The following is a 12,596-nucleotide window of genomic DNA, read 5'->3' as shown; positions in this document are numbered from 1 at the left end:
TGTCTCTTACTCAGCAGGAGTTCACCTCGTCTCGATGTCTCTTACTCAGCAGGAGTTCACCTCGTCTCGATGTCTCTTACTCAGCAGGAGTTCACCTCGTCTCGATGTCTCTTACTCAGCAGGAGTTCACCTCGTCTCGATGTCTCTTACTCAGCAGGAGTTCACCTCGTCTCGATGTCTCTTACTCAGCAGGAGTTCACCTCGTCTCGATGTCTCTTACTCAGCAGGAGTTCACCTCGTCTCGATGTCTCTTACTCAGCAGGAGTTCACCTCGTCTCGATGTCTCTTACTCAGCAGGAGTTCACCTCGTCTCGATGTATCTTACTCAGCAGGAGTTCACCTCGTCTCGATGTATCTTACTCAGCAGGAGTTCACCTCGTCTCGATGTCTCTTACTCAGCAGAAGTTCACCTCGTCTCGATGTCTCTTACTCAGCAGAAGTTCACCTCGTCTCGATGTCTCTTACTCAGCAGAAGTTCACCTCGTCTCGATGTCTCTTACTCAGCAGAAGTTCACCTCGTCTCGATGGCTCTTACTCAGCAGGAGTTCACCTCGTCTCGATGGCTCTTACTCAGCAGGAGTTCACCTCGTCTCGATGTCTCTTACTCAGCAGGAGTTCACCTCGTCTCGATGTCTCTTACTCAGCAGGAGTTCACCTCGTCTCAATGTATCTTACTCAGCAGAAGTTCACCTCGTCTCGATGTCTCTTACTCAGCAGGCTGAGGGTGTTTGGAAGGTTCCAGTCACAAACACAGCCATCACAGCAACAAGATTTGTGATCTGTTGCCATAAAAAAGGGCAACCAGTGAAGAACAAACACCATTGTAAATACAACATATATTTATGTTTATTTAGTTTCCCTTTTGTACTTGAACTATTTGCACATCATTACAACACTGTATATAGACATAATATGACATTTGAAATGTCTTTACTCTTTTGGAGCGTTTGTTGGTGTAATGTGTCTTTGTTTTCTTTCTCTTTTGTTTATTATCTATTTATCGCGTAAAGTCCCAGTCCAAACAAACAGGACGAAACTGATCGGAAAAAAGAAACCACAAGAATAATCGAACACCATAAACAGAAAAACAAGCACAAAAGCCGACGGGCCTACTGGGTTTAAATAGCCCACAACCAAACCTAAACACGAAACAGGTGCAAATAATCAGACGCAACTAAATGAAACAGAAAAGGGGATCGGTGGCAGCTAGTAGGCCGGCGACGACGACCGCCGAGCGCCGCCCGAACAGGAAGAGGCACCATCTTCGGCAGGATTCGTTACATATATACAGTTGAAGTCAGAAGTTTACATACACTTAGGTTGGAGTCATTAAAACTCGTTTTTCAACCACTCCACAAATGTCTTGTTAACAAACTATAGTTTTGGCAAGTCGGTTAGGACATCTACTTTGAGCATGACACAAGTAATTTTTCCAACAATTGTTTACAGACAGATTATTTCACTTATGATTCCCTGTATCACAATTCCAGTGGGTCAGAAGTTTACATACACTAAGTTGACTGTGCCTTTAAACAGCTTGTAAAATTCCAGAAAATTATATAATGGCTTTAGAAGCTTCTGATAGGCTAATTGACATAAGTTGAGTCTATTGGAGGTGTACCTGGGGATGTATTTCAAGACCTACCCTCAAACTCAGTGCTTCGTTGCTTGACATAATTATAAAATCAAAAGAAATCAGCCAAGACCTCAAAGAAAATTGTAGACCTCCACAAGTCTGGTTCATCCTTGGGAGCAATTTCCAAATGCCTGAAGGTACCACATTCATATGTAAAACAATAGTACACAGGTATAAACACCATGGGACCAGGCAACCTTCATACCGCTCAGGAAGGAGACGTGTTCTGCCTCCTAGAAATGAACGTACTTTGGTGAGAAAAGTGCAAGTCAATCCCAGAATAACAGCAAAGGACATTGTGAAGATGCTGGAGGAAACAGGTACAAAAGTATCTATATCCACAGTAAAACGAGTCCTACATCGACAAAACCTGACAGGCCACTCAGCAAGGAAGAAGCCACTGCTCCAAAACCGACAAAAAAAAGCCAGACTACGGTTTGCAACTGCACATGTGGACAAAGATCGTACTTTTTGGGGAAATGTCCTCTGGTCTGATGAAACAAAAATAGAAATGTTTGGCCATAATGACCATCATTATTTATGGATGGAAAAGGGGAGGCTTGCAAGCCGAAGAACACCATCCCAACCGTGAAGCACGGAGGTGGCAGCATCATGATGTGTGGGTGCTTTGCTGCAGGAGGGACTGGTGCACTTCCCAAAATAGATGGCATCATGAGGGAGGAAAATTATGTGGATATATTGATGCAACATCTCAAGACATCAGTCAGGAAGTTAAAGCTTGGTCACAAATGTGTCTTCCAAATGGACAATGACCCCAAGCATACTTCCAAAGTTGTGGCAAAATGGCTTCAGGACAACAAAGTCAAGGTATTGGAGTGGCCATCACAAAGCCCTGACCTCAATCCTATAGAAAATGTGTGGGCAAAACTGAAAAATCGTGTGCAAGCATGGAGGCCTACAAACCTGCCTCAGTTACACCAGCTATGTACAGAGGAGTTGGCCAAATTTCACCCAATTTATTGTGGGAAGCTTGTGGAAGGCTGCATGAAATGTTTGACCCAAGTTAAACAATTGAAAGGCAATGCTACCAAATACTAATTGAGTATGTAAACTTCTGAGAAGTGTCAAAGATTTTATTTTCGCAAACACACACTTTCTGAATTTAAAAGTAATCCTTGAAGTAATCATCTAGTTTTCAAAAGTATTTGTAATTTGATTACAATATTTTTGCTGGTAAAGAAAGTGATTATCCTTACTGTTTTGTTTTGTAATCCGTTACTCCCCAACCTTGGCTCTTTGTGATATTTCTATCTGCAACGCTTGCCTACTGAACATTGCCCTGCTCTTCTGTCATGTGGTTCACTTCTGTGTTTATTTACTATTTAACTCCCATCCATCAATCGGTCAGTGGACACAGTGGACTGGCAGGATAATTCTGACCAATGATAATCCAGTATCACAGATAGCCTACAATTAGACTGCTAGATGTGTTATCATGTTTCCAGTGAGATAAGTCATGTGTGCCACCTGCCATGCTACCCACTCAATGATAACAATCTCTGACTATAATTAGTAATATTGTTATCTCTCTACTATCACCGTTTTTTGGGGTTCTTGGTTAAAATGTTTACCTTGGCAAGTGTTAGACTTTCATTCTTAGACTTTTAGAATAGGTCTATTCACAGGGGAATGGAATACATTGTATGTGTACTAAAGGCTATATAATTACATATGATCTCTGTGGTAAAGCCAATTGAAGCAGAATTTTCTCACTCACTGGATATTGATGCCATGTATATTTTCGTCCTTATTATTATGCATGCACCTGAGTGTGCGTGCATAACGGTTGCGTGATTCTGTAGTGAGCTTCGAATGTTAACATTTTCAATCAAACTAAAAATATCCCCACGCAGGTTTTTGCAAATTGGAGTTATTGCTGCACTTGGTGGTTCCCACGAGGGTGTGTTGTTGGTTACCAAGCAACGTATTCGTTCCACACGATCGGCTGCGTCATTTCCTTCTGACAAGCGATTGGGGGGAGGGAGCGAGACCCCAGACAGTACAGCAGCATTTAGCAGCTGGTCGGGAATCTTGCGGAGACAACTGCCGACTGTCAACGCACGGCTGGAATCAAGTAGATAGTCATATGAACCAAAAGCTACCAGGGGAAACATTAACTTTACTTGAAAATGGCTTAATTATCTTTGCGTTATTTGGAACACGTTTAAAGCTCCGGCTGGATATATTTGCTTGGGATAAAACAACTCCACAATATGAACTTCGGTCTCCGGTAAAGGAACCAAGCAAAATACCAACTTCTATCTAGAACGTCTTGGGTATTATTTTCCGAATCTTGTGTTCATATAGTAGTACGTTTATCACTTGATATTGATTTGTAGTAGCCCTATTCTTTTGGCGCTCGAGCTTCTTGTGCCTGTTGACGAGGTGATATATGTGGATACCTGAGAAGCAGCTCGCGACCTTAATACACGCAAACAAGACCAAGGCTATGAAATGTTTCTTCTATGTGCTTTAGTCTATTTCATGTGCCTTTTTGACGGTTGATTAGCCAAACGGAGTACTGAAGTTCATATCATAGGTTATTATTAAACTGAAAATCGTATGAAAATGTTATATAATTTGTGTTTGAAATTCTAACATTGAAACGTTGTTTTAGTTATTGCTCGAGGATGCGATCAAAGACTGTTGTAATTCAGCCGGTTGTGTTAGACAGCCCTCAGCCTCAGACCTAGCCAATATGTATATTAGTGGAGTGGACGTCCTGCACAAAACGCTATGCCAGGCTCCGTTTTAAAGGAGCACAGCCCAGCGCTCTCGGCCTAATGACTAATGTCTCCCTGCTCCAGCGTGGCTCTGTGACCCAGTCACACGTCTAGGATGAGCACGGATCTAGAGCACATGTCGCTCAACTCCTCCTCGGCCAACTCTGTGGCCTCGAGTGCCCGCACGCTGTCAGCCAACGTCAAGAAGCTGCACAACGCGCTAAACCTGCTGCTTAACGACTTGGAGCGGGAGCAGTTCATTCACTGCCTCAACGTGTACCACTCCAAGCGTAATGTTTACGACCTGGTTCAAACCCTCAAAGTCATTCTCAATGCGCCCAGCAAACGCCAACTTCTGCCCATGCTACGGCTGGTCATTCCCCGCTCCGACCAGCTTTTGTTTGACCAGTACACCTCGGAGGGCCTTTACTTGAAATCGGATTTACTTACCAGAAATGGGAGCGCCGAAGCGGTGGGCGAAGGTTCCAGTGCGAGTCCAACTCCCCCCGGATCTCAGGTTGCGCTGCGCAGCTCCCCGGATAGTTTCAGCACCTGCAGTGATGGGACAGCTCCCCTCGTACCGCTTCTCGGGAGAAGCTTCCTGCACGAGCCTCCAGGAGAGGTCCGACAGGTGACCCTGAAACGGCACAAGAGCAACGAGGGCTTGGGCTTCAGTATCCGCGGCGGCTCAGAGCACGGGGTCGGAATCTATGTGTCTCTGGTGGAGCCAGGATCCCTGGCGGAGAAAGAGGGACTGAGGATTGGAGATCAGATTATGAAAGTCAACAGCACAGTGTTCGATAAAGTCACGCACGCTGAAGCGGTGAAGGTAAGTGTGTGTGTGTGTGTGTGTGTGCGTGTGCGTGTGCGTGTGTTTGTTTATTGGCTGTCACGTTTCAGCCAAGCAATGTATGGCACTTAAGATAGCACAGTATAGAGTTAATACACAGGCCTACAAGAAGTAACTGCCCTCACCAGTCGCCAGGGTCACTAGCCTACACGTAGAGAAATATAATGCGCCTATGGGCAAACCAAGGCCATGCAACCAGCGCATGGATCCGGGGCCAGTGGCTTCAAATGTGCCAATGGCCGAATGATGTGCGTCGTTTACACTGGCCTGCGCCTCTGACCCCAAATCCCCATCTCCCTGATGTAATCAGGCCCCCTATCCGTGGTTAATCATGTATTTGGCCACTGTGGCTGAAATTGACCCCTGGAGCAAACAGGCGATGATTTATAACTTTCGTTATCGAGAGGAATTGGTTCATGTAAGCCCTGTAGCGGTTGACTTGTAGTCACAGGCCGGTTATTGTGCCGCCTGGTGTAGCACCGGAACCTTGTAATTGAACACTGTCAACTAGGCTGTCCATGGTCGACTCATGTCTCCCATAATCAGTAGTATTTTTTGTTGTGTCAATTGAAATTGTACCGAAAAGGTTGTTGGTAAACACATCTCTTTGAATCTTTGCCTCAACCGGTTATATAATCGACTTATTAACTGATAAGATAAGAGCATATTTATATAGTAATTTATCCATTAGATAGGTCTGATAAAACAAGAGTACCGTGTTGATGAGGTATTGAGCGCTGTCCATGGTATTGAATAGTATGGATCGCATCTACCGCGACTAATGGTGCTAGTTGTGCTGTCCATGGTGCTGAATCGTAAGTCCTCTATGGTAACTCTCTCTCGGTCTCTCTCTGTCTCGGTCTCCAATTCAAAGGGCAGGTGAAATAGATAATAAACAAAAGATAAATAAACAATAAAAAAACAGTAAACATTACACTAGCAAAAGTTGTAAAGGAATAGAGACATTTCAAATGTTATATTATGGCTATGTACAGTGTTTTTAATGATATGCAAATGGTTAAAGTACAAAAGTGAAAATAAATAAACATAAATATCGGTTGTATTTACAGTGGTGTTTGTTCATCACTGGTTGCCATTTTATTGTGGGTGGCAACAGGTCACAAATCTTGCTGCTGTGTTGACACACTGTGGTATTTCACCCAAAATATATGGGAGTTTAACAAAATTGGATTAGTTTTTAATTTTCTTTGTGGGTCTGTGTAGTCTGAGGCAAATATATGTCTCTAATATGGTCATACATTTGGCAGGAGATTAGGAAGTGCAACCCGGTTTCCACCTCATTTTGTGGGCAGTGTGCACATTGCCTGTCTTCTCTTGAGAGCCACGTCGGCCTACGGTGGCCTCTTTCTCCCTCTCGCTCTCTCTCTCTCCCTCTCCTCTCTTTGACAGACAGACAGACAGACAGACAGACAGACAGACAGACAGACAGACAGACAGACAGACAGACAGACAGACAGACAGACAGACAGACAGAGAGACAGACAGACAGACAGGAAATTCTTTCAAGCAGAACTTCATAGATTTACAGCAGCATTGCTAGTTTACAATATGTTTACTCACACTGTACATTCTACCTCTACCAGCTCTCCCATGCTCCACTTTGTTTGAAACTTCCCCTGAAGCTCTTTAGCTGACCAGTCTCCTAAGAGCCTGTCTTGGCTCTTCTTCCTGGATCCTGTGCCAGGGTGTGCCCCACAGTCAGCGCTTAGAGCTTTTTTAGGATAATCTTTTCCATGACATGCTTGGCGGCGAGGACCAGCACCGTGACGGGAACAGGGTCATAAATCCTGCCCTCCTGGGGCCACTTCCAATCGGTTGCAGCAGAGAGATGCAGAGAGAGACGTCTGTCTACCTACCGCTTAATCAGATTGATCTGAGTCTCTGAGTCTGTGAAACAGAGGAGGCAGGATATTAAATTACCTTCCCTTTGGTTTTGCTAGTCTCTCCCTCTCTACAATCTCTCCCTCTCTCCCTCTCTCTTTTCTCCCTCTCCCTCTCTTGGTGCCAACACAGCTTGTGATGGGCAGCTGGTCCCTGCAAGGCTGACAGCTCCTTGAGGATTACAATATGGAGAGAATTGAGTGCAGGCTCTTTGGGTTGGGCTGAGGTCTGAGGTGGTGTGGTGCCCAGCAGAGGAATGGCCAGAAGAAGAGAGATTGGGAAGAGGCCTAGGCAGAGGGTCCAAAGGGAGCCCACTCTTTTGCTGTTTAGGAATGAACAGGTAGCTATCTGACTCAGTAAATTGAGTTCATACCAGTCACTGAGCATGATATGCTATTGGGATCTTGCAGCTGAAAAACAAACTCCACAGCTGCTGTCTGAGCTGCCTGTGTGTGGATGGCTGGGGGAAGCACTCCTGTATTTCTCTTCCTTCTTCTTTCTGTGTCCAGAGGTTCAAAGAGCAACATGTTGACTATGTATTTCTTATGAGACTTTTAGAGTACTTCTGTTGACTATTCCTCATAGCTCAGGCTACACTATAGGGTTATACTGAGTGGTCATAGCTTAATAACTTCTTAGGGCTAGGCCTCTTTTTTCTCCACTTCCTGCCTGAATGACGTGCCCAAAGTAAACCGTCTGTAGCTAAACCGTCTGTAGCTCAGGCCCTGAAACCAGGATATGCATATAATTGGTACCATTGGAAAGATAACACTTTGAAGTTTGTGGAAATGTTAAAATAATGTAGGAGAATATAACACAATAGATATGGTAGGAGAAACTACAAAGATAAACCAACCAGAATGTTTTTGAGAGAGAGATCATCCTCGAAAGGCAAGAGAAAGGTCATATTGAAAATTAGCTCACTGGAATTCATATGGCTTCCACAGGGTGTCAGCAGTCTATGTTCAAGGTTTCAGGCTTGTAACTTCAAAACCGGATAAGAAATACCAGTTTTAGTAAAGGGACACAGTCTTGGAAAATTGTGTTTGCACGCGCCATGAAGACATTACGCACCTGCTAAAATCAGTTTCCTATTGAACATACTAGTTTCCGAAATAAATATTACATTTTATGGTATCTGAGGAGTAAATAGAAATGGATTTTGACTTGTTGAAACAAAGTTTAGGGGTAGATTTTTGGATTCCTTTCTCTGTGAATTGAACAAGTGGATTACTCAAATCGATGGAGCCAACTAAACAGACTTTTTGGGATATAAAGAATAATTTTATCTAACAAAATGACACAACATGTTATAGCTGGGACCCTTTGGATGACAAATCAGAGGAAGATTTTCAAAAAGTAAGTGAATATTTTATCATTATATGTGAATGTATGAAATCTGTGCCGGTGGAAAAATATTCTCAGACAATCGCATTGCATTTTTCGCTGTAATAGCTACAGTGGGGCAAAAAAGTATTTAGTCAGCCACCAATTGTGCAAGTTCTCCCACCTAAAAAGATGAGAGAGGCCTGTAATTTTCATCATAGGTACACTTCAATTATGACAGACGAAATTAGAGAAAAAAATCCAGAAAATAACATTGTAGGGTTTTTAATGAATTTATTTGCAAATTATGGTGGAAAATAAGTATTTGGTCACCTACAAACAAGCAAGATTTCTGGCTCTCACAGACCTGTAACTTCTTCTTTAAGAGGCTCCTCTGTCCTCCACTCGTTACCTGTATTAATGGCACCTGTTTGAACTTGTTATCAGTATCAAAGACACCTGTCCACAACCTCAAACAGTCACACTCCAAACTCCACTATGGCCAAGACCAAAGAGCTGTCAAAGGACACCAGAAACAAAATTGTAGACCTGCACCAGGCTGGGAAGACTGAATCTGCAATAGGTAAGCAGCTTGGTTTGAAGAACTCAACTGTGGGAGCAATTATTAGGAAATGGAAGACATACAAGACCACTGATAATCTCCCTCTATCTGGGGCTCCCCGCATGATCTCACCCCGTGGGGTTAAAATGATCACAAGAACGGTGAGCAAAAATCCCAGAACCATACGGGGGGACCTAATGAATGACCTGCAGAGAGCTGGGACCAAAGTAACAAAGCCTACCATCAGTAACACACTACGCCGCCAGGGACTCAAATCCTGCAGTGCCAGACATGTCCCCCTGCTTAAGCCAATACATATCCAGGCCCGTCTGAAGTTTGCTAGAGAGCATTTGGATGATCCAGAAGAAGATTGGGAGAATGTCATATGGTCAGATGAAACCAAAATATAACTTTTTGGTAAAAACTCAACTCGTCGTGTTTGGAGGACAAAGAATGCTGAGTTGCATCCAAAGAACACCATACCTACTGTGAAGCATGGGGGTGGAAACATCATGCTTTGGGGCTGTTTTTCTGCAAAGGGACCAGGACGACTGATCCGTGTAAAGGAAAGAATGAATGGGGCCATGTATTGTGAGATTTTGAGTGAAAACCTCCTTCCTTCAGCAAGGGCATTGAAGATGAAACGTGGCTGGGTCTTTCAGCATGACAATGATCCCAAACACACTGCCCGGGCAACGAAGGAGTGGCTTCGTAAGAAGCATTTCAAGGTCCTGGAGTGGCCTAGCCAGTCTCCAGATCTCAACACCATAGAAAATCTTTGGAGGGAGTTGAAAGTCTGTGTTGCCCAGCAACAGCCCCAAATCATCACTGCTCTGGAGGAGATCTGCATGGAGGAATGGGCCAGAAAACCTTGTGAAGACTTACAGAAAACGTTTGACCTCTGTCATTGCCAACAAAGGGTATATAACAAAGTATTGAGAAACTTTTGTTATTGACCAAATACTTATTTTCCACCATAATTTGCAAATTAATTAAAAATCCTACAATGTGATTTTCGTGATTTTTTTTCTCATTTTGTCCGTCATAGTTGAAGTGTACCTATGATGAAAATTACAGGCCTGTCTCATCTTTTTAAGTGGGGGAACTTGCACAATTGGTGGCTGACAAAATACTTTTTTTGCCCCACTGTACGGTAAATCGTACAGTGCAGTTAGATTAACAGGAATTTAAGCTTTCAGTCGATATAAGACACTTCTATGGACCTAAATGTTTAAAATCCATAATATTTATGATTTATTTGTTTGAATTGCGCACCAGTTTCACCGCTAGCGGGACTCCTATCCCTGATTAACAGAGCTCAGTGCTGTTTAGGTTTACACTTCTGTTAAATGTATTCTCCACAAGGGAGAGGGGTGTTTTAGACAGGTAACTTAAACATTTTAAGCACTTTAAAAGGTGGCCCTTAGCTACAAATTGCAGTCTCTTGGGCAACATATAATGATTTACCAAAATAAACTTTGGCTGCAGCTCAGCCCTTGTCACGCCCTGACTTTGGAGATTATTTTTATGTCTCTATTTTGGTTTGGTCAGGGCGTGAGTTGGGGTGGGCATTTCTATGTGTTGTGTTTCTATGATTTTCTATCTCTTACGTTTTGGCCGGGTATGGTGCTCAATCAGGGACAGCTGTCTATCCTTGTCTCTGATTGGGAACCATACTTTGGTGCCTTTTTCCCACCTGTCTTGGTGGGAAGTTGACTTTGTTTATGGCACTTTGCCTTTGAGCTTCACGGTTTGTTTTTGTATTGTTTATTGTTTTGTCGCCGTCATTTTTGACCATTAAAAGATCATGTACGCTCACCACGCTGCACCTTGGTCCTCTCCTTCAAACAGCCGTGACACCCCTATGTTTTCTGCCCGAAAGAGTTGTGGTCCAGGCCAGGGTTTTTTGGCTCACCATTTGTTGTTTAAAAGTAGGGCCAACCAACGTTTGTACTGACAAGGGGGTCTGATTTGTGTTGTCCTCTCCACACATGGCTCAGGAAGAAAACAGAGGCCTGTACTAAGTGCTGAGGCCAGGTAGGGTCTGCTGTGTTCTCTTGATTCCATTCCCTTTTTTAATTATGAAGTGAATTATTTATCAAATGCTTTAATTATGCAAGCGGAGACTAATTCCTCTTGCCTCAGATTGACTGTGCTCCGGTGTGATTAATATTGAAATGTTTACCGGCGTAGATGAAGAACAAGGGGAGTAGAATGAAGATTTCATCCCGAATGGTACCCTATTCCCTGTGTAGTGCACTACTTTTGACCATGGCTCTATTGGGAATAGGGTGGCATTTGGGATGCAGAAAAGTCACATCCGTCTCACTGACCACAATGTATGCCTTGACAGCCAGGGGAGAAGATGAGGCTATCCTTCACACAATCTTTAAGCCATCATCCTTCCACTCTTTCTCATGTTTTTGTTGGCGCTCATACTCAAACTCATCTTTCTATATTTCATTATCATGAACAGAAAACACAGTGTCTCTTTCTGGCAATGGTTCTGTCTTTGTTGATATTATATGTTTTTTTCCCCTTTTATGCTGCTGCGTTATGCTTAGTATACATTCTCCCTGGGCATATATCGGTCACGTACGCACTCACACTCACCCACACACACACAAAAAGAACACTGTCAGACTGGGCTTCTCTTTGTCAACTTTTTTCACCCCCTGTCTGTCTCAAAGCACTGTTTGTGTTCACCCCAGTCTCTCCTGGGGTTTTCCACACCTGCCCTGCTAAAGGGACTCCATTGTGTCTGTGTAATTGTTTTACAATGGACTGCAGGGAAGGTTTGGTTCATGACCAACATGTCTCTAATCCATCACCTGTTCTCACTTGGTCTCTGCTGGCAGAGTGTCGCTTAACTAGCCAATAATATCCTATATTCACTGCCCAGAGCTGTGGTCAGATATGTGCAGAAATATCACTCATTCTATTAGTGTCCGGGTCGGGTTCACTTTGATTTCAATGGAGACTTTATTAGGAGCACGATTAAAGTGACACTTAAGTTGTCTGGGTGGTACATGGTTTAGTTGACACCATGAGAATTTAGGTCTAAACTCAGACAAAGGAAACACTGGTCTGGGACTTGCAGCTTTATTACTCCATCTGCATCCCAAATGGAACCCTATTCCCTATTTAGTACACTACATCTGACCAGGGCCCATTTTTTAGTTCAGTGGCTTTTGGCAGGTGTTTGTTTGATATAGGATTGGGATTTACACAGGCGTGCTGACACAGGTGTACACACACACACACAAACACAAACACACACACACACACACACACACACACACACACACACACACACACACACACACACACACACACACACACACACACACACACACACACACACACACACACACACACACACACACACACACACACACACACACACACACACACACACACACACACACACACACACACACACACACACACACACACACTTGTGCCCTAGTTATCCTGCAGAGGAAAGGAAGACCACATTGGCTGGTGTGTTGATGATCTGTTTTTTCTCTCTGAGGATGAGAGAGGAAGAAAGAGGAGCGCATCAGGGGCTTTTCA

The 12,596-nt window shown here is 43.6% G+C and overlaps 1 protein-coding gene across 1 annotated transcript in view; it reads left to right on the top strand.

Annotated features, from left to right (window-relative positions):
* Positions 1–4,495: 4,495 nt before the first annotated feature.
* The window catches only part of LOC135516894 (whirlin-like), a 143,518-nt gene continuing 135,417 nt past the window's right edge, over positions 4,496–12,596 (top strand). Inside the window, 1 exon segment of the mRNA XM_064940966.1 lies at positions 4,496–5,209. Within this exon segment, the coding sequence (XP_064797038.1) occupies positions 4,496–5,209 (714 nt within the window).

This window comes from Oncorhynchus masou, chromosome 28, assembly GCF_036934945.1.
Source record: "Oncorhynchus masou masou isolate Uvic2021 chromosome 28, UVic_Omas_1.1, whole genome shotgun sequence".
Classification (NCBI taxonomy): Eukaryota; Metazoa; Chordata; class Actinopteri; order Salmoniformes; family Salmonidae; genus Oncorhynchus; species Oncorhynchus masou.
The sequence above is the reverse complement of the archived record's forward strand: the minus strand, read 5'-3'. Positions and strand labels throughout refer to the sequence as shown.